This window comes from Lissotriton vulgaris, chromosome 7 (genome assembly GCF_964263255.1).
Source record: "Lissotriton vulgaris chromosome 7, aLisVul1.2, whole genome shotgun sequence".
Classification (NCBI taxonomy): domain Eukaryota; kingdom Metazoa; phylum Chordata; class Amphibia; order Caudata; family Salamandridae; genus Lissotriton; species Lissotriton vulgaris.
The window spans coordinates 997,399,586-997,422,583 of record NC_141695.1 but is presented as its reverse complement, the minus strand read 5'-3'; the positions used below and the strand labels follow the sequence as shown (position 1 = coordinate 997,422,583).

Sequence of the window (22,998 nt, the reverse complement as noted above, 5' to 3'; positions counted from 1 at the left end):
GGTTGAACAGCTATTAAAACCAGAGATAGTTCTGTATCCATCTCCAAGGCACCTGTCTTTTTTATCTTCCGTTAATTATTCCTTCTTTTACATTTGTTTAGCAATATCCGGTAGATTATAATCCTCCATTTTCACCTGCCCAGAGTTAAGGCTACGTTCTTTCTGCTGTGGCACTTTTAATGACAGTTCACTCAATTTGGTCAGCAAGAAACCAGGCTCAAATGTATTCATACTTCTTGAATAGACTTGAGAATTGTCAAAAAGGGATACCAGTCCTGCCAATGGAGATAATGGGGTGAGTCCTTTTCTTATCACATTATTCTCCGGGGGGCCTTCTACTTTGCCCACCGACAGATCAGTTTCCATTTCCAGATTGCTACCCTCCCCTCCTATTTGTAAAGCAGCAAATTCACCTGATGGCTGTACGGGGTTTCCACCAATATTGTTCTGTTGAATAATTACATCAGGGTAAAGATGTACCTTAACTTCCAAATTTGTGAACTGACTGTCCTTCTCATTCTCTGCTGATACAGGAGTGTCCATCACCTCATCTTCCTGAACCTCCTTTATTTCCTCCTTTAGTCCCTTCCCACGCTTGGAGCTCCTTACTGCTTTTGTAAACATTGACATCACCGATGGATACGTTTTCAGATAAGAAAGGTGATCCCTATTTCTCCTGCGACTAATGGTTTACTGGAGCTTAAGGGGACTCCTCTGGCTCGGATAACTTTCTGAGCCTGCTGCTGTTTTCGCTTTTACGTTTGAGTGCAAACACCTAGATGGCATTACAAAATAATTAAAGTTCTCTTAATGCTTACTAGGCTGCTTTAAGGAATGGGGCTGCTTTAAGGAATGGTACTGCTTGAAGGAATGGAAGTGAAGAATTCAGTGCACTCTGGCTCGCAGTTGACCTCAACTGTTCAGTCCTTTATTAGCCTTCACCAATCTTTACTGTAATGACCTGGGATATATCCCTTCTATGCTACTAGCCCAGGGCATAGGACTCGGAGCAATTCCTGTCGCGGGGGACTGGCACAGATACGGACACAGGTGCAAGTGCAGTGGCACTGATACAAACACTGGTACAGGAATGCGTACAGACACTCAATTCTGGAATCTGTGGGAGGTGCGGAGGCCGCAGGGGGCGTGGAGCAGGGACCCGAGAGTTCCGGTCAGTTCTACCCGACTTACAAAGATCCGCAGGAACGGGGACGGGGAACAGAAGACTCAACACCTGTCATTCCCGACTGATCTCTGCTCTACCCCTGCTCCTCTGGCCGCTTTGCACACCCTACACTGCACACCCGGGGAAAGCGGTGTTCAGCTTCCAGGGTAGCAGGTTTGGCAGTTTTTGCAGTCTAGCAGGCTATTTGCCCTTGTCTACAATAGAGACTTACTGTGAGGCAGCTCCCGTGGGTCCCTGGAGCGCACGCCGCACTCCTAACAGACTACTGTGTGGCCTCCCTGCGTGGCTCTTGGGCGCGGCACCAGCACAACCCAACTGCTGTGCACGCACCCACCCCCCTACAGAACTGGAGTGGAAATGCGAGAAGCAGGGAGCAAGGTAGGTAGATTGATGGGTTGTTGGGTGGGAGAAGCAGAAAGGCTGAGAGTCTTGCTAGAAAACCGCGAGAAAAGCGGGAAAAAGCACTCCGCAGCCGCTGTGCCTACCCTCTGCCAACACCTCTCCCTCAGGGTATGTGTCCTGCAATTGTCCTGTGGTCCTGCGACTCCTGCCCCTGCCCCTACTGCAGACCGTAACTGAGGGGGGCTCACCCACAGCTCGGCTCGGCTGGTGTTTCGGTTTTCGCTCTCACGGCATCAACGATTTTGGCAGTGAGGGCTCGATGACTCAATAGCTTGATGGCCTTGCACATACGCCGCCTGCCTTGCCTGCCTTGGGCTGCGTTCTCCTCCCGCTGCTGCTCTCAGTGCGGCTCACACACTGCCTGCAGCTTCCCCTGTGCCCTGCCTTCGGCTGCGTTCTCTTCTCGCTGCAGCGGCTCTCAGCACGGCAGGCAGCGGCGGTCTGCACTCTGATCTCCGGGCGCAACTAAGACGTGGACTGGACTCTCAAACTACTGACGGAGATACGAAACTGAAGCTGTCTGTGCAAGTGTTGAGAGAGACCCACATACCGTAGCGCATGCTCTTAGATTATATTTGTCAGCTCTGCTCCACACCACTCACTGCACCACTCACCACCTTTTTACTTGATTAATTCTGCTTTGTATTTGGCAGAAGCCAAAGCCGGACGCGGACCGGATGTCTGAAGATCAGGGCCCGTAAATTCTTGATCGTTGCTGCCCTGCTGCCGTGCAGGGATATATCTTAAATGTGATAAATAAATCCCTTGGCTTGGGTGGCTGGCTGGGTTCCCTCCTCTGGTGGTCGCTCTGAGTCATCGTCTGAGTACTTGGGAGCAGCGGAGAGTGGTCCTAACCCCACGCGGGGGTAGCGGCCCTAACCCCACGCGGGGGTAGCGGCCCCAACCCCACGCGGGGGTAGCGGCCCCAACCCCACACGGGGGTAGCGGCCCTAACCGCTCTCCCCGCGGGGAGAGCGGCCCTAACCGCTCGCGGAGGAGGGGCTCTAGCCCCTTGCTCTGCACCGCTCACCTGTTACAATGCATGGGGAGAGAACCGTCAGCGGAAAGTGAGCAAGCCGAAAGAGCTGAAAGTGGGGGGAGCAAGGAGAACTTCAGCCGCACCAACCTGCGCAGCTTGAACCAGCTCAGCCCATCAGCTCAACCCTCAGCTCAACCCTCAGCTCGACCCCAGATCCTCCAAACACCAGTCCCAGTCTCTGCTCCTCTCCACTCCACTCGGTCTACACTGGCGGCTGACTGCGCAGGACTACTCCTCTTCCCTCCCAGGTGTGCGCAATCACACTAGGTCCTGTGTTATCACATACATTGCACTTTAATTATAGGCAGTTTCACTTTCGCCTGCTTGTTTGCAGATAATGCAGTTGATCAAGGGCGAAGATTGTTGTTTCTTGTGACCATGTTGTAGCAGCACAGCATGTTTTTTGGGGAACTCATGTGACTTCTTTGGAGCAGGCAGAGGAAAGATGCATCCGGTGCTGCTGTGACTCTCACCGGCAGGGCCTGTTACCACAGAGCGATGAAGGGAGGGAGCATGCCTGTAGGTTCGAAACATGCTGCCGTTAGTTTGCAGACTTCAGGGACATACCCCCACAACTGCATGCTGGCTCCAAGCAAGACGGGGCATTGCCGTGCAGAGGGCGGTTTATAGGGCCAAGCGCAGATTTGCAGCAGCATAATTACACTCTAATCAGTGCAACATAAATGCACTCCACATAAATGCACTCTATACCACATACCACCAATCAACATAAACGCACTTCACACCATGATTCAATTTCACTAAGCATAATTTCACTCAACACCACAGTTCCAGGCCACACAATCCAACTCCACACATTTCCAATACACACCGCATAATTACATACCAAACAACATATTTCAATTCTAGAACTCCACAACATACCTCCAATCCACACCATATAGTGTCACCACCTGAGCACCAAACATCATTCACCACCGCCATTTTGCATCAGCGCACCACCTAAGCATCACATCAGTCTGCCCTTGAAATCTGGCATCTGTTGATTCTCCCCTAGTGTCCGTCCGCTGCTCATGTTCTAATTAAATTACAGTTTTCCAACCTCCCCTCCCCCTTTATTTATGTCCCGCTCCCCCATAACAAAAAAAATTATAACAAAAAAGCATGAGAACAGACAGAAAGAAGTTGCCAGCAGCGCAAGTACCAAAAAACTAGAGGACATTTTTTTATGTTAAAATCTTTTTTTAATCCAGTTTTTCAGTTGTATATATTGCCGTCTTCGTTTGTATAAAGGTAACAAAAATGCTTAACACTTTTTATTATAACTTTTCAACATCATGCACAGCAGCCACAATGCTCTACAACATAGCCAAAAGTTCTGGCTAAACACAAAAAGTCGAGACCTATTGGCTATGCCAATGCTTGTTTAGTTACTGATCAAACTTGGATTGGTATTTGAAAAGAGGTTTGTGCATGTGTGGTGCACTTGCATACAAAATGATGTGGCCTGCGGCATCAAAGACTTACGTTTTTTATTTGTTTTCTAAATTTTACTCCAGTATCACGGATGCTGTGCAACTTGTCTAGAAATCATTGGCAAAGCCAATAGGTCAAAAAGGTGAGACTTATTGGCTTTAGCAATGCTTGCTGTACATTTATATATTCTACATTTTCCAGTTGTTATATCAGTCCGGTGGGGCTCAAGAATGCTGTTAGCTGTTCCTCTAAAATGTACCTTGAAGTCAGCTTCGTTGATGAACTTGGGTTTAAAGGAACCACTGTAGTTAACTGACAAAGTTAACATTTGCTTCTCTTGGCATTTTAATACTTCTGAAAAGAAGAGTTGTCTTATGTTTCAGTCTTTTGCACAGACTGTATTTTTCGTATTTGTTGAGAATTTACAGCTACGACCTCATTTTTTCCTCTTCTATAATCTACCTATTGCTCCAAAATTGTTGATTCTCTCTTTGTGTTTGTTTTTGACTCTCTTACTGCAACTGATGTGTTCTTTTTCCCGACCACTGTATGGGTCCCTTTTTCTACCGCTTGCAGGCCACATTTTTTCTTCTATTTGTTTCCTAATTGCTCTTGTTAAGGCAACTTCCTCAGCAGTCTAGATCGTAGTCCAACAAATCTGTCACCCTGTTAATGTGATCCTACTTTACCATGACTTGCTGTAACAATTTTCCTATTGAATGATGCCACTTTCAAGTTTGAACTCTCAACCTTGTCTTGTGTTCAAGGCTTTGCACGGAGTCGGACCCATACCCTTGCAAGCCATGTTCACCTGGTACACTCCCACTAGAGCCCTCCGTTCAGCCACAGCCTACCTTGTATCAGTCCCTAAATTTAACAAGGTTAGGACTGGAGGAAGATCCTTCAGAGTTGCAGCAGCAAAACTATGGAATAGTCTGCCCCTGGATATCCGCCAAACACCGCAACTCCTTCCTTTCAGAAAACGCATCAAGACCTGGCTGTTCCCCTAAACTCGATCACTTGACTTCCCTCCCCAATTTCGCTTAAACCACTGTTTCCATCCCACTCATTCTTTCCTCTCTTCTTTCCCCCTGTGGAGCTACTCTCTGTTTCAGCGCCAGGATGCCTGCAAGGCGACAGCCGCGCTCTACAAATGTTTTAAATAAAAATAAATAAATAAATTAAATAAATAAATAACCTGTTGTGAGCCCTCTTTTTCACTCAAACTGTTCTGGCTCCTCTTTTCATCTATCTGCTGTAACCTTTTCTCTCTACATCTATCTGTTTGTAAACTTTCTTTACATCTGCATGTTGTAAGAAATTTCTATTTGTTGAATGTATATATTTTCTTTCTCTACCTCCGCCGTGACCCTGCTCTTTCCTAAAGCGATTATGAGAGTTATCTGCCACATTATTGCGGTCGAAATATCAAGTTACACAAATATTGGGACAATAATATTGACACTTGAAATATTGTTTGTATTATCGAGTTAATAAAAAATGCACACTTGCACTGAGAGTATATTGGGAATCAAAGTTCTGGCCCCATATATGTGTAGATCTATAATGTGATATACAACCTTGGACCCTCTCTTCTGCCTCTCCTGTTGTGGACCCCCTCTTCCCCTATGTATTTGGCCATTCACTTAATCTGTACTGCCTGCTTTAAACCTATGTTCCAGTCTCCTTAGACCATCTCCCTCCACCAAATGTAGATCCTTTCTTTCCGTCTATCATTTGTAGTGTATCATTTTGATATCTGGTGCGAAATCTCTCATTCCCCGTTCTGTGCAAAAAAAATGATTTCCCATCTTTTCATTCCCCTTTATTCCGTTGGTATTCCCATTGACGGTAATCCTGAAATGTGGAAGTTCTATGGATGAACATGTGCTTGTCCCATCTCTTCTCTGTGGAAGAAGAGGAAAACACTAATAGAATGCTAGGTGTGAGTGTGGATGCAAATGTGTCAACATCTCTATGGCTCGAGTCAGGAGCAAAAGAGGTCTGCTTCCTAATGAAGTAGAAAGTCAACAGTTGGGATTAAGTGGTAGCAACATCACCTCTCACTGTGAAGCTCAGATGCTGCTACATTCTACACTGTATTTTATTTTTCAGTTAGTGCAACTGCAAAAATGTACTCTATATGCAACCGACTAATTCTTAGTAAGTAGTCATACGTATTTGCTCAAATACTTTGTGCCGATCGAGGCACTGCTTCTTCTTTTGATCAGAGTGCTTCATATGATCAGAATGTCTGGTCAGTTCATTTAGGAAAGTTATTTATCAATCCCGTATTTTCACTATACTTTCTAAACGAAACCTCCTCAATATATTGTTTCCAAGATTGTCCCTTATGTTCCTAATCTGTATAGTAAAAAGAAAAAGTTTGAATTAATTTTATGTCTTGCAGTGGTAGGTCTTACAGATACGTTCTTTGGAATGTCTGCCTGCTGTGTATATGAGGATAGTCATTGCTCCAAGCCTTGAGCCAGAAGCTAAACACATGATTGTTCGTTAGGTAGTGATACAATCCGCATCAACAGACCCCTTGGAGTAGTTGGTGCAATGCAACTGCAATCAAATCTTGTTAAAACAATATTAAGAAGTCTGAAGCATATTGAGGAAATTTTAAATTGGTTTAATATTTTCCCAGATTAGATTAAATGTGCTCGCCTGCTTCGCTCCAGGGAACCCGCAGCGGAACTGCCGGCTGGTAAAATTTGTCACAAAGGTGGAAAAGAACACGGCAATACGGGACAGTTTGGTGCTTATCACTCCGATTACCATCCACTCTCAGGGAAGGCACTTGACTGGACTATGATTGCTGTTGGGTAGTTGCATTTTTAATGTGCATGCGGCTTATGAGAGGCACATATTGTAAGCCACACGGCTAGATTGAAGTCTCATTCTGCCATAACCCACGGACTAACTCAAAGGGTGATCATTTTAGCTAATGGGCCTCACTAACTGCTAGTGGTCCGACAGTACTATCATTTTGCACAGCATGTACTTTACTGGCACTCTAGAACCCACCCAACTTGCACTTTACTAATCTGTTTGCTTTTCAGCTGCTTGCTTTGTCTTTTTAATTTTTTATTGTGGAAAGGGATGGTTAAACGGGCTTGTGAATTGTTTGCACTTTAGTCTATGACATAGGTTTTACTAGAACTATTGTAACATGCCTACAGCTCCTATAATAACTTGCCTGCATTTTAGCCGATGAAGAGGGTTTTATTATACTCACACAAACCTGTTTGCAGCTGCCATAAACTTGTTGCATTATGTTATACCCTTTTAAATCTATGTGCACCTTGCTCTTTTGCCTCAATGGGCGTTATGGTCTCCTTGCTTCTTAACGTTTTACTGTGGATAAGGGCGGTTAACACGCTGGAATCTAGCTTGCAATCTGTTTGAGCTTCAGTTGATGATGAATATTTACTGTGCTTATTTAAAAATATCCAAAGTCCCTACAAATACTTGATGCAAGTCGTTACATTCTTTAATATTGATGTGCATTTCTTCTTTTTCATTGCTTGTTCAATATCATTGCAAGGGTTTTAAGTAACCAAGCAAATTTAATTAAACTCGAAACGTGTGTAGCTCAAGGTACTGCATCTTATTTCGACCTCGGAGTGCTTCATATGATCTGAATGTCTGTTCAGTTCATTTAGGAAAGTATATTCTGAATCCCGTATTTTTACTATACTATAATGTCTAAATGACAACTCCTCAATATCTTGTTTCCAAGATTGTCCCTTGCGTTCCTACTCTGTATAGTAAAAAGAAAAAGTTTGAATTCATTTTATGTGTTGCAGTGGTAGCTCTTACAGATACCTTCTTTGGAATGTCTGTGCTGTATAAATAGGGATTGTTTAGTTAGGTAGTGATACAATCAGCATCAAAATACCCCTTGTGGTAGTTGGTGCTATACAAATGCAGTCAAATCTTGTTAAAACTTCAGCGGTTAAAAAGTCTAAAGCATGTTGACCACAGTTTAAATTGGTTTAATAGTCCCCCAGATTAGATTAGGTCTAATTGTATGAAGTTAGCCCCAATATATAGCTTTACAGTTAGACTTTTATACGTTGCTGTTTCATTCTGATCATTATGTTATAGAAAATTGCTGTGTGTAGTAGACCCAGACATTCAGGAAGCTAAATTATATTTTCCTCCTGTCTCAGCCTCGGTGGAGGAACGTTTCTAGGGTTGGTTAGTTTGCTTACTGGATGTGAAAGTTTTGAGGAGGCTCTTGAAATGGCATCTGCTGGAGAAAGTACCCATGCTGACAAGCTCGTCCGAGATATCTATGGAGGAGACTATGAACGATTTGGATTGCCAGGGTGGGCGGTGGCATCAAGGTAAGCACACTCTACTTTAGTCTTTTTTGTCATGACACATTTTCTGTAGCAGATATTGCCAGATTATAATTTTTCCTATTTTGTAAAATAGCCATTGAGTGATGAACTTTAAATATATTTAGGGTTTGCATTAATGTTTGTAACATGAGGGAATATTGTAGGAAAATAGACTTCTTAGTCACAGTCTTCAGTTGTATAAAAAAAAAAAGTATATTGAATCAGTCGGTATGTGAGGCATGGAAAAGGGCATTAGTTCTCCTTCTTTGAAATGATTGACCTATCCTCATGCTTCGACCTGGCAATGGTTTGTTAACCATGAAAGATTAAGTCTACATATGTTTCATTTATGCAACTTCATACCTTGGTGGTGCGATGTAGCTTTCTATACCTTTAGCTGGACTTGTTTTCAATGTTCTGGCATTTCAACCTCTAGCCTGAAGTTAATTTAGTTAAGAGTGGAAGTTCGCAGATACTTTATGATAACTAAGTTTAACAATGGACCTTTAAATACAGGTGCCATTTGTACTGCTCTGAACGAATCTGATGGAAAAACATTAGAAAATCATATGCAGGCATGCTGTGGTAGTTGCGAAAGGAACTGCATTTACAAACTGTTGAAGTAGTATAGATTATTATTATACATTCTTGAACAGCGCATGGCTACCCAAAGGCGTCCCAGCGCTCTAAGCCATAACTGTATGTATCCAGTCTCACTGCCAGTGCCGGATGAACCAGGTTGCGGCCCGTTCTCGTCCTCCTAATCTTAGGGACTGTGGCTTGGAGTGATTGGAAGATCTCAAGGTCTGTGACGTACGATAGAATGACAACAGATTTTTTTGCATTTAGGGACCAGTGCCCCACAGAGATTTATGTGCTATGCATAGCGCTTTAAATTGTATTCGTTCTGTGATGGGTAGCCAGTGTAGTCCCATCGGGGCGGTTTGGCTGATAGATTACTAGGGACGTTGTATAGCAGCCTCATGATTCATAGATGATTCTTGTAATGCAGGAAAGTTGGGTACCTTAGGAACAATACTCTTTCCTTTTACTAGGGACTATTAGTTAAAGATCCCATAAAACTGCATTGGGATTCATTGCATTGCCCAAGATATCAAGAACTTGCCTCCAGTTGACATGTATAGTTTTTATTAGTCTCTCTTAATGGCTGCATCACCTTTCTGAAGTAGCAGAAAATATGTTTCCCATTGTTGTCAACTACCCACAGCCACTTAATGCCTTTATATAGTAATTTCATTACGGGTGCTAAGCTGAAGATGTGGATATACACCCACTTTGATAAAATGTGACCGTGAAATGTGGAGAAAGAGGGGGAATACAGTATTCCCCCTCTTTCTCCACATTTCACCGTCATATTTTATGTACGTCACTGGATGGAAATGTCCTCTCTAAAACCGGGAAAACATTCACCCTTTGTAGGACTCCTTGGTCTCCTATAGTTGATTTGATTTAAGAGTAAGGAAGACCTAGGGTTACTTATTAATTTATTTGAAATTACTATTCTTTTAATAAAGGGATGTACTTGGCCGTTGGTGGGATTCTCACTTGGGTGGACATCCATTAATTTTATTTGCAGTAACATTGAAATTCTTTTTGACTAAGTATTCGTTTACCATGTCCGTATCAGCAAATACTTACGTTGGAATTTTCACCATGGTAAGGCATTTGATTTATCTCTTGCTCACGTAACAAACATTTATGATTTACAGCTTTTTTTTTTAACTATAGAGGAAAGATAGCATTTATGTTTTACAGGGACCCTCTACTAATAAATACTGTTAATTTGTGAGCAATTGTTAATTTAATGAAATCTCAATTGCTTCTCCCTCCAGTTTCGGGAACATGATTTACAAAGACAAACGAGAATCTGTCAGCAAAGAAGACCTAGCTCGTGCCACCTTAGTGACTATTACTAATAATATTGGATCCATAGCCCGGATGTGTGCTGTCAATGAAGTAAGTTACTCACAATTTTGGTATTGGAAATAAGAGGCAGTCCTAGAAGAAACCCCCTTTTTTCCTTTCACCCCGTCAACATGGGTGTAAACACAATTCATTGATTATCTATTACAGATACAAGAAGCATATGTTATGTTTTAAGCATTGTGTTTGGTGGCTGGGTAATGAATGGATTTAGATTGTGCGCTAATAAGATAGAGATTCCTCAAGCCACTAGGAAGTAAATCTGTTTCCATCTTATTTGTGTGTTATTTTAGGAAAGTCTTTGTCTCAGCCATGTACAGATTGGGAATGATAGCTTAAAGTGTTACCTGTTTTTGAATTTTTGTTTTTTTGTTTTCCTTACGATGTCTGTCTCCTTTCGAATATTTGTTGGATGGTTTCACTTTTAGAATTTTGTCAAAGCAAATATAACATTGTGAAGCTGCTTATTTTTTCAGGCGCACTTTTATGCTCATAAACTAAAAAACTGTTTATTTTGTCCTTCTAACTTCTGTCGTAATTTATCCAGTAGTAATGGTTTAGTCTAAAACCCCATTCAGTCCTTTGGAATCAGCATAGCAAAAAGTACAAGTAGCAATATTGTAATTGTCTAATATGTTTTAGAGTTTACTATTAGCCGTTTTCCCCGTCTGTGTGCGTCTTTGCTCCCAAATCTATTGGATTGCAAGTCTATTGTGTATTCATTCGTCTTTCTAACCACACGTTCATATATGCATCTGGTATTTGAACTGTTTCTGTATGTACCTGTATCTGCATCTGTTTGTGTACATGGCTTGGCATCTCTCATCTGTTCGCTAGATTGCTATGTACGAGACTGTCTGGATCAAACATGTCACCATGGTTTTGAGTCCCAACAGATCACCCTAGCCTGAAACTTATTATGGAAATACCAGCATGACCTAATGGGCAGTTTGGTCCATTGCGTGCATGCCTATTTGTATGGCTGTTCTGTATGCATGCTTATAACCCACTGTCTTACATAACTTGCATACACATTACTAAAGTCAAACCCATTGACTTGCCGCTGCTTTATCTCCCTGCACGTTAAGTGATTTGACACCTTTAGCTGAATATAACACTGTGTTTCTTCTGCAAAAAATTATGAGATCCTTGAACTAAAAATTAATTTGGAAAAAGGCAGTATTTTGGTCTTTACTACAGCTAAGAGTACTTTTTTGAGGATTTATAACCGGTGTGCTGGTTGTGGAAATTGTTATCTTTTTGTGTGCTGTGTTTTGTTAATTGGTGTTGCAAAGGAAATATGCACACAATCGTCTTTTTTTCTTAACGGGTATCTGAAAATACAATGCATGTAAGAATAGATATTTCTGTTGTAGTTGGTGAAAGAGAGAATTGGTAGCAACATAAATGGGCCAGTTATCAATACTGATGCAAACATTTGGGCTCCGGGTGTAACAAGTAAAGACAACACTGTTTTTTTTATCAAGCTACCCATGCTTAATACAGTTTGGAGCTGTCCGTTTGGGAGCAATTATTCCGAGTATTTTGAACTCCTCCTTCCAAACAAGGTTGACCTACAGGCTTAGTAAGAAATGCAGTATCATTTGCATCATCTCGACTCTATGGGCGACCATAGGGCAACAAAGACCATATTAGATGCAAATAAACTATTTCAATAGTTTGTTTTGATGCTTGCATAATTACAGCACCTCCTGAGCTACGAGTAAACTTTATGGAGAATTGCCATTTTAGGGTACACAACTAGATTGTGTTAAAGTACACAATACTATTCCAGTGCGTCCCAAATTGCAGGGAGGAAAATGACTGCTGCCCATTGTCCTTAAATTGTTTACTCTAGCTGGCAAAGGAATGTGAGTGTCCACTGTTGGAGCAATAATGTCATTATATATTAGCCTGGGTGAAATTTTAATTAAACTGCAGTAATTTCACATTACTCTTGTGTTCTGAAATTACCGAAAGTTATGTGATTACTCCAACCTGCGTAATTTAAATACGTTTTAGAAAAAATGTCTAACGCAAGAGCACTTGAATTAAGTGGGACCGGCTGCAGCTGTTCCTGATCTGTTGCATTCAGCTCTGTTTTCTTTTAGTTGCAAGGGTACATTCTGCGCTAAAAAAAATAAGCTAAATGCAGGGGTAGGCTGGTGGCATACTTCTGCTACAGCAAATTATGCAAGATATGCCTACTCCTAATTATGTCGTGATGACGATTTGGTGTATTTCAGTACCTATGCCAGTGGTCTTGGATTTTATGGCCCAATCTGGCGAAATGTTCGGAGTGCAAAGTTTGAGGCCATTTTGATGGGTGTCTATGATTTTGACATGAAATCGAACTTTCTGTTTAAAAGGGTACTACTGTAAATAAATATGCATTGAGCAATTTGTTATATAATGTGTGCGTTATAGGTCTCAATTTGAGGGCTAATAGAGAAGTCGATTAATCACCATTTATTTGGAGGATAATCTGGCTCATGTAGCTATGAATATGATACCCACATTTTAGTGTACATTATTCCACATACCAGTTATTCTCCACTGTAAAGTTTTCAAAATTTAAAACTAGGATACCTCAAATGGTCTAGAAATTTCGAAAAGCAAGAATGAAGATTGGCACACTGACTTGAATAATAGTAGCGGTATATGTGCCTTATGTCTGTGGATCTTTGTTGCAGCAGGTCGTAAGTGCACCACAAACTGTGTAGAGAACATGCATGTAATAGAACATGCATGTAATAGACATGTTCTCACATAAAGATGGTAGAAAAAATCTAGCAGCATCGCCAGATGTAGTTAGTGTTGTGCAGATGGACCAATAGCTTGAATGGCTAAGGTTTGGGAAAGCACTCTGTCAATATGCCACACAATGAGCCAGTAAAACCCGACATACAGATATGCATTCTGAACTATATTCTCACATAGCAGCAGATACCAAGATCTCTATTTACTAGGTTGCACACCAAGGGCCTCATCTTTAAATATTGTAACCTAATTTTGTTGCTGAAGATGAGGCCAAAGTAGGTCATTCATTGAGGTTGACTTAAACATATGTATAATTGAGGGCAACCCAGAACTGTGCTTGATAAAACACCATCAGAAACCATGCTTCTGAGAGTGGGTGTAAATGGTGTAAATTAAACATAAATATATATCTCATACAGCCAAAGAAAGTAAATGTAACTAAGATGGACTAAAATACTAAACTGCCAATAACAGGCATCATCAAATCTACTTTCCTAAAAAATATTTCTTAAACAAATGCTCCAGTTTATATATACAGGATTATCACCAGTACATTTCGCTCCACAAGATAATGTCATTTACCTAAGAATATGTGCTGCCTTGCTCTAAGTGTTCATAATAGAATTTCAGCCGAACCACTGTGATATTGACATTGGAATTACTAAAGTTGTCGCAGTTAAAAGCGTAATTCCAGAAACTAGCGACCGCACAGGCAAACTGCAGAATTGTCCTCGGGCTTGGGGAAGAGTTGTAGTGTATGGGTGCCTGATTTGGCTGTGTATGCCAAAACAATGAAGCACAGGCTAAGTTTGATGGTCTTACTAAAATCTGTGCGCACTCAAATGTTGTTTTATTGCCTTCATTTAACCCTTTCAGCTCGGGTTTTGTTTTTGAATTACTATACGGCAGCATTCGCATGCATGAAGATGCTTTTTTATAATCTAGGCCCAGCATAAAACTGTTGAAAAAGCCCCGTCCAAAAATAAATCGCAAAACGTTTGGTTAGTACACCAGATCTGTATGTATTGTCAATTATATAGTTACAGATATGACCAACTTTCAGATCAAATTATAAAAGTCCTTGGTTCTCACCTAATTGAGTATATCGCTGTGTGATTGATATGCAGGGGACCGTTTAATGTAAATAATGTCCCAGAAGTCTCAGCAGCACTTCATAGGTGTAAGCCAATTTTGCGCTGAGCATGTCTAGAAGCTGGAAATGTAATAGCAGTGTTGAAATGCCCTGTAGATTTCCCAAATACAAGAGTGTAAGCAATGTGCGATTTGTAAATAGTAACTCGAAAAGACAACAACTTGAATAACAAGAATATTGTCCTATATTACAGGGTGCCATTGTTCAAAATGATGCTGTGGAGGGTGAGGGGAATGGGATCTCTACTCATCATTGTATTATGAAAGGTCTTTCAGACTATAGGCAAATGGAAGATGAGTAATGTGCGTGTCCTTTACCCTTTCTTAATGTACAGGAAGCTACTGATGGATACATCTGCCTGTGGATTCCTCACCTTTCGAATTACCCTTGCGCCAGCATTCCACTGAAGCTTTTTTTATAGTTTTCCCACGTTGACGACGACGACGACGCAATAGCACGGCTCTGCTTGCGACTCCGTATAACGTCATCGGAGCCATAAAAAGACCTTGTCGGCGTGCTGATGTCCGTTCCCTTTTTTCTGCGCTGTTGGCACGTAATGGTTAATCTAGAACTCTCCATTTCTTTGTAGGGTAACATTGTTATAGTACGATCTGTATTTGTAGCAGTGCGATGGCTAAGCAGAAGAAAGTCAGGGTTCAAACCTTGTAGGGAATGTGGGGGTCATATGTCCATCACTGACCCCCACAAAGATTGCCTTTGGTGCCTGTCGTCGGAATGTGACGTTGTGGGATGCTAGTCTTGTCGTCTGATGAATCCGTAGGCTCTTAATGAAAGGGAAAGTTATATATGGCCTGGACGAAGAAGAGAGGCCAGAAGAGGACCAAGTCGAGGTCGAAGTTGCCGACCCGGCACACCTAGAGGTTGTCCAAAAAACACAAGAAGAAGCGGCGTCATGGGTCCAGGCGTCGTTTTCGAAGGGCAAGTCATCAAGGTCGCTGTCCCCAGTCCAGCGGCTTTATGGGAAAGATAACATCTTGCCTTCTCTGCGGGTGACTCCGGTGCATTCTACGGCGCTAAGTGATTCTCTGGCACCCAGGGAATCAATTAATGCACCTCCAGCTTCATCAATTCTTGCTCCGGAGTGTCCGGCAACACAGCCAGAACCTGCCTTACTGCCTCTTGACTGTTCCAGACCTGACGACTCCGGAACTGTACCCACCTTTTCCACTTCCAGGTACGGATCCATCACATTTTTTTATTGTAGTGTTTTGCATGTTTGCCAGGGCGGCTAACCATCCCTCATGGGACCGCTTTCCTAAAATTTGGGCGTTCCCCAGCATTGTCCGTTTCATGCCGATGACTCCGTCATGGCCTCGCCCGACGCCGAACGTTCTCGATGCCGATCCCATCTCAGGAGCAGAGGATGGGCTTTTCTCCTGCGCCGTCTGGCTCTGAGTCAGAGCCTTCACGACTTTGTGCAGCGCTGCTGACGGCTACTGAGGGACCTCAATCGGCTCCGATGTCCCTGGTGCCGCCGACTCCAAAGATGCGATCCAGGAGGGAGGCACAGAGACTTCTGGAAGAGGAGGATTCTCAGGAGCAGGCTGAGGAGAGAGAAATTCTTGAGTCTGTGGATGACATTGAAGGTCTTCAGGAAGCCAGTGGATTGGACACTTATCCGGATGTGGGAGCTCTTTTCTCCCAAGGCTCTGCCTTCTCAGGAGGTGGCTCCACTTCACACAGTTATAAGGACGGCTGCTGACCTTTTAGATCTGCATTTGCTCCCTGCGGCACTCAGGTCTAACATTCTGACTGAGGTTTTGCACTCTGCTTCTTCAGTCATAGAGCCATTGCTCCCATCCAATGAAGCTCTGACAGAGCCAATTCTGGATGTGTGGCAAAAGCTAATGACTGCCCCAGCAGTTTCCAAGGCAGTGGTAAGACGTTATAAGGCTGCAACCTGGAGATCTAGCATTTTTAATCTCTCATCCTTCTCCAGAATGCTTGGTGGTTCAAGCTTCAGACAGTTGGCAGCATCCTTCCCCTCCATCCTGGGGGATAGGGTTTCCAAAAAGTTGCAACAGTCAGATAGGAAGGTGTTTTTATCGGCAAGCATGTCTTTGAAATCTACTAATGCCACATGCCTGTTAGGACGGTATATCCATGCTTTGATGGACACAGCCAAGGAGGTGGCTCCTAAGCTGCCTGAGGATGTTTGATGTCACTTTATGGAGGTGTTGACTGATACACAAGCAAGGTGATCTAGCCGGGTCTTGATTCAGCGGATTTAGTCACCAGGGTGATGGTGGGCTCTTTGGTGGCAACATGGAGGCACGCCTGGTTAAGAGGATCTGGATTTTCTCCGGACGTTCAAGCCACATGACTGGATATTCTCTTTGATGGCTCCAGGCTCTTTTGGGCTAAGGCAGACTCAGCTCTGCAACGTTTTAAGGCTAGCAGGGTTACTGCTAGATCCTTAGGCCTACAGTCCCAGACTAAGGGTTTTGGTTACAGGAGATTTTGTGGATTTTGGAAGGCTGCCCCATTTCGAGGCAGTCAGCAGCAGAACCCCCTGTATAAGTCGTACAGAGGAAATGAAAGAGGTCGTCTGCGAGGAGCAGCTTGCCAACAGGTCTCTTCCCCTCCTCCTCTCCTGTCTCCCCCCCCCCTCCCCCTACTGGTACTAGTTCTAGATCCCCTCCTTGGAGCATGTTAGACCCGTAGGAGGCCGGGTATTCCATTTTCTACAAAATTGAAAATCTGCTACATCAGATCTTTGGGTTTTGAATCGTGTAGAAAATGGGTGAACACTTCCTTTCCAGAAGTTTCCCCCTCCTTACCCTCCTCGTCAGGGCTGGTGTTTGGAGGACCATCTGTTGATTTGCTGCAAGAGGTCTTGTCCATGTTACAGAGAGGTGCGATAGTGGTGATTCTGAAGCAGGAAAAGGGTCAAGGATGCTACTCCCGGTATTTCCTGATCTACAAAAAGGACGGGCGATTGAGACTGATCCTGGACCTCAGGATCTTGAATTTGTACCTTAAACAGGAGGAATTCAAGATGTTGATCCCACTCGGGTTCTTCTGGCGCTGCAGCAAGAAGACTGGACGGTGTCCATCGATTTACAAGCTGTGTATTTTCACATTCCAATCCTGAAGTCGCGTTGTAAGTATCTCTGTTTTACTTTAGGGTCTCAGCACTACCAGTTTGCGGTCTTCCCATTCAGCCTTACTTCCGCACCTCAGGTCTTTACAAAGGAGATGGCGGTGGTGGCAGCTCCTCTCAGATGGTCAGGGATTCATATATTCCCCTATCTGGACGACTGGCTGCTCAAAGCAAAGTCGCCAGAGATGGTGCTGCATCATCTGCAAAAAACAGCTCAGCTGTTGTTCGACATGGGTTTTCTGATAAATGTACCCAACTCTCACCTGGTGCCCTCTCAGCGCAACCTGTTCTTAGGGGCGGTATTGGATACTACTGTGAGTCATGCTTTCCAGCCTTCTCAGAGGGTTTTAGACATCCAGAATATGATCCCAATGTTTCAAGATGGAGCTGCTATTCCAGTCCTGAAGGTTATACGCCTGCTCGGTCTGTTCGCTTCCTGCATACTGTTGGTCAACCATGCACGCTGGCACATGAGGGCACTCCAGTGGTTTCTACACAACGGGGATCTCGGGGAAGTGGTCAGAATCTCCAGAGACACTGCAGCGGACCTGTTATGGTGGAGTGTATCAGGCAACTTGTCTTGAGGGAAGCCTTTCAACCTTCGTCCCCGGTGGCCACAGTGATAATGGTTGCCTCCACTCTAGGGTGGGGTGCTCATCTGGGGGATCTGGAGATCAAGGGTCTTTGGTCTCCACTTCACATCAATCTTCTGGAATTGCGGGCGATATGTTTGACTCTCAATACCTTTCTTCCCTCCCTTTGTGGTCAGTCGGTGCTGGTCTTGACGGACAACACTACCTCGATGTGGTACATAAACAAACAGGGAGGAGTAGGGTTGTATCGTCTCTGCAGAGAGGTTCTGCGACTCTGGTCCTGGGCTCAGGACAATCAGATTTGCGTGATTGTAAATCATCTGGATAGAGTGCTGAAAGTATGTGCGGACAGTCTCAGTTGGCAGTTCTCGGTCGATCACAAGTTGCTGTCACGTCTCTAGGATATGAAGGTTTCCTCTGTTGGACCTTTTTGCCACTCACGAGAGTGCACTGCCCGTCGTTCTGCAGTCTTCTGTGTGAGTGTTGAGGGACGCGTTTCAGTTGGATTGGGGCTCACAACTAATTTATGCCCCCCCCCCCCCCCCCCTACCCTTGATTCCTCATACGGAGCCGCGAGTGGAGCCGTGCTATTGTGACATCATGTATGTGGGAGAGCTATGAAAAAAGCTTCAGTGGAATGCTGGTGCAAGGGTAATTCAAAAGATGAGGAGTCCACAGGCAGATACTGTATGCACCAGAAAAAGCATTACCCAATGTAAGTAACTTGTTCTTAAATTCTACCCATGCAGATCTTGTGCCAACGGTATATTGTTCTGATGGATTCATCTGCCTGTGGATTCCTCACCATATCAATATTCCCCTGCGCCAACATTCTGCGGAATTTTTCTTAGCCCTGCACGTCGACGAGGTCGTCGAAATGCCATGGCTTTGCACACGGCTCCGCATGACGTCACCGGAACCATAAGAGAACCAAGTCGGCGTGATGACGTCCGTTCCCTTTTTTCCGTGCTGTCGACGCTAACCCGACTCTCCATACTTTTGACTGGATATTTTGTTATTTCGATTGTATCTGTCTCTGTTTTGGCATGTCTGCTCTGAGGAAGTCTGGCTTTAAGCCCTGTAAAGAATGCAGGGGTCTTATGTTGATCACTGACCCTCATGATGACTGCCTTTGGTGTTCGTCGTCTGACCACGACGTCGAGGGTTGTTCTTCTTGTAGGAAGATGAATCCGAAGGCACTAAAGGAGCGTGATGCCAAGCTGGATATGGCTAAGGCAAGAAAAGAAAAAAGGGGTCGTAAAAGGTCTAAGTCAAAGTCATCAACGTCGCATGACTCCAAGAGAAAGCTTAAGAAGAAGAGGAGACTTGTTTCTCGGCGCCGGTCGTAGAAGGCTGTGGTGTCGAGGTCGCCTTCTCCAGCTCCTCGATGTCGAGAAAAAGATTTTGTCTCTCCTCCTCCAGTGTCTCCTCAGGCTACTCTGGTCCGTTCTCCATCTTACAAGGGGACTCCGGAGCAGTCACCAACGCCGAGATTCTCACCGACTCCAGAGGGTGTGTCGAATCCGACTGATGCTGAGATTCCTTCGGCTCCTGCTGCTCTGCCTGTGGCTCCAGTGGCTCCGACTCCAGAGGTGCCTTGTTTGGATCTCGAACCGGCTCAGTATCTACAAATTCCGCCACCAAGTTAGGAATTTTCTGAATGTAATGTGTGGCGTGTTTGCCAGGGCCTTTGGTCCCATGGGTCCTATGGCATTTAATTCTGGTGTCCCTCACCAGTACCACAGGCCCACTTTGTGCCATTCATGCCAGCGACGCAGTCCTGGCACTTTCCGGCTCCGAGGATGTCGACGCCGTATGGGCAGACCACGGCTCCATCCCGTGAAGCTTCTCGAATTCGATCGGCGACGGTTACAACAGTGGATCCTCCTTCGACGCTGCTCCCGGAGCCATCGACACCGCGTGTGGCGCCGCCGCAGCCGTAGATGCGCTCGAGAAGAGAAGCGCAGAGATTATTGGAGGAGGAACAGTACCAGGCAGAAGAGAGGGAGGAAGGAGAAGTGTATGACACAGAAGATGTGTTTGAGGATTTTTGTGAAGCAAGTGGACTTGATACTGCTCCAGAGTGGGACTTTGCTTCTCAGAAGGCTTCCCCTCGAAAGAGGTTGCTCCTTACCATTCTGTAATTAGGAAGGCTGCGGAATTTTTGGATTTGCAACTCCCTATGGCTGAGTATAAGCCTAATCTATTTACAGAGGTGCTACATTCTTTGTCCTCTGTGCTTGAACAACTCTTACCCTTTAATGATTCACTGACTGAGCCAATCCTCTGTGTGGCTCAACCCTCTTTCTGCTCCTGCGGTTTCAAGGTCTGTGTCCAGAAGATATAGACCTGCTCCTGGGGATCTGGTGTTCCTTTCATCTAACCCGTCTCCTGAGAGCTTAGTGGTGCAGGCTTCTTGTTCCAAGCAGTTCACAGGGACTTTTCTGCAGGCTCCTGCTGACAGGGATTGCAAGAAGCTGGAACAGTCTGCAAAAAAGGTCTTTTCATAAGCTAGCATGGCACTGAAATCTACCAACGCGACTTGTCTGTTGGGTAGATACATTCATGCAGCTTTTTCCTTAATTGTCTGAGGACGATGGGGGAAATCTGAGTGAGGTGTTGGCGGACTCTCGGACTGCGGCTCGCCAAGTCATCCAGTCTGGCCTGGACACAGCGGATTCTGTTGCCAGGGTGATGGGTTCATCCATTGCAACAAGAAGACATGCGTGGTTGAGGTCTTCTGGTTTCTCTCCGGATGTGCAAGCTGACCTTCTTGATCTGCCTTTTGATGGGTTTAGACTTTTTGGAGAAAAGGCTGACTCTGCCCTGCAAAGATTTTTGAAGTCTTTGGGTCTGCAGACTCAGGCGAGAGGTTATGGTTATAAACGATACAGTGTCTTCGGGAAGTCTTCCTTTCGAAGTTTCAGACAGCCACAGCAGTAGCAACAAAACCCCTTGTACAAGTCCTTTGTGGAGCCGGGCGTCAACCTTCCTCCTCCTCCTCTACTTCCCCAAGCCCTCCTGGTAATGCAGGAAAGCAGCCCTAGATCCGCCATCCTGGATCATGTAGGTCCAGTGGGAGGCCGGCTTACCCATTTTCTACAGGATTGGGAATGAATATGGAGATCAAGGGTCTTTGATCTCCAGAGGAGAGATTGCTTCATATCAAACTTCTGGAATTGCGGGCGATTTGTTTGGCGCTCAAGGCGTTTTCTCCCTTCCCTTCGTGGTCAGTCGGTTCAAGTCCTGACGGACAACACTGCCGCGATGTGGTACGTCAACAAACAGAGAGGAGTATGGTCATACCGTCTTTGCAGAGAGGCGTTGCGGCTCTGGTCCTGGGCTCAGGACAATCCGATTTGTTTGATGGTTAATGTAATGTAATTTGTACTTGTAAAGCGCACTAGCCGGGTTACTGAACGTGCGTGCGGACAGTCTGTCGGCAGGTCTCCGCCGACCCCGAGCGGAGGCTTTATTCGGAGGCAGTTCAACACATCTTCCAGATGTGGGGCGCTCCTCGGGTGGACCGGTTTGCCACTCTCGAGGACACGCACTGCCCGTCATTCTGCAGTCTCTAGTTTCCGATGCAGGGCGTGTTGGGGGACGCGTTTCAGTTGAGTTGGAGCTCACAACTCCTTTACGCGTTTCCTCCCATACCCTTGATTCCTCGGGTTCTGAGGAAGATTCGCCAAGATCGGGCCCAAGTTATATTGATTGACCCGGATTGGCCAAGAATGATATAGTACACAGACCTCCTTCACCTTTTGGTGCACCTTCCGCTCCGTCTCCCTCTCAGGGTAGATCTCTCGCAGTCGGAGGGGCAGGTTCTACACCCCCACCTCCAGAGCCTGCGCCTTCATTCCTGGAGATTGAACGTGGCAACCTGAATTCTAAGTCTCCGATAGTTTTAAGGTTCATTGAGGGGCTTACTAACATGTTTCCGCATACTCCTTTTATTATGCCCCAGTGGGATTTAAATTTAGTTTTAACTTTCTAATGAGTTCCCCATTTGAACCTATGCATAGTTCCCCTTTGAGACTGCTGTCTTTCAAGACTGTCTTCCTTGTGGTTATCACCTCGGCCAGGAGGGTGAGTGAGCTTCAGGCTTTGAGTTCAAAGCCGCTTTTTCTGACTATACATGCTGAAAGGGTGGTCCTCAGGACCAGGTCTGCTTTTCTGCCTAAGGTGGTGACTCACTTCCATCTAGGGCAGTCCATTACTCTTCCTGTATTCTACCCTCCCCCTCACCCTTCCAAGGAGGAGGAGAGAGTTCACCGCCTGGATCCTAAGAGGGCGATTAATTTCTATCTGTATAGAACGAAGGACTTGCGACAGAAGATGAACTCTTTGTGGGCTATGTTGGACGCATGAAGGGCAAGGCGATGCACAAGCGCACTTTATCCAGGTGGATCATCTTGTGCATTAGGATCTGCTACGCTCTTGCTGGTAAAGAGCCTCCTGAAGACATTAGAGCTCATTCCACCAGGGCTAAATCGTCTACATCTGCCTTGTCTAGGGGTGTTACTGTGGACATGTGTAAGGGCGCAACTTGGGCCTCCCTCAACACTTTTGTGAAGCATTACTGCTTAGATTCCGAAGTGAGGAGTGACGGCCACTTTGCATGCTCTGTTTTGCAAGACTTTTTTAGTATAGAAGGGTGGACACCCTCCTCCGGGAGTGGGACTGCTGTGGGATTCTATTCATAAGGTGAGGAATCCACAGGAAGCTGTATCCATCAGAAGAACAAGTTACTTAGGTTCGGTAACTCTTTTTCTGGTGGATACATTATCTGCATGTGGATTCCTCACTGGCCCACCCGCCACCCTCTTATACTTTAAAAAGAGGTATTGGTTAAAATGGTTGTTTCACATTTCAAATTGCCTCTATTTGCCTTTGTGTAGGTTTATAGGAAATGTGTGCTTTCTTTGTTTTCACATTTCACTTTACACTGTGTGTATTTTTTGTGAAAACTGTGTACTATGTAGACATTGTCTCTATGGTCGGT

At 44.7% G+C, this 22,998-nt stretch overlaps 1 protein-coding gene across 2 annotated transcripts in view; it reads left to right on the top strand.

The window, feature by feature from the left end:
- PANK3 (pantothenate kinase 3) overlaps window positions 1–22,998 on the top strand; it is a 123,943-nt gene that overhangs the window by 81,031 nt on the left and 19,914 nt on the right. For both annotated transcript variants that reach the window (XM_086931416.1, XM_086931417.1), the window contains exons 4-5: window positions 8,246–8,422; window positions 10,273–10,396. In XM_086931416.1, coding sequence (XP_086787542.1) covers window positions 8,246–8,422; window positions 10,273–10,396 — 301 coding nt within the window. The remainder of the gene's footprint in view (window positions 1–8,245; window positions 8,423–10,272; window positions 10,397–22,998) is intronic.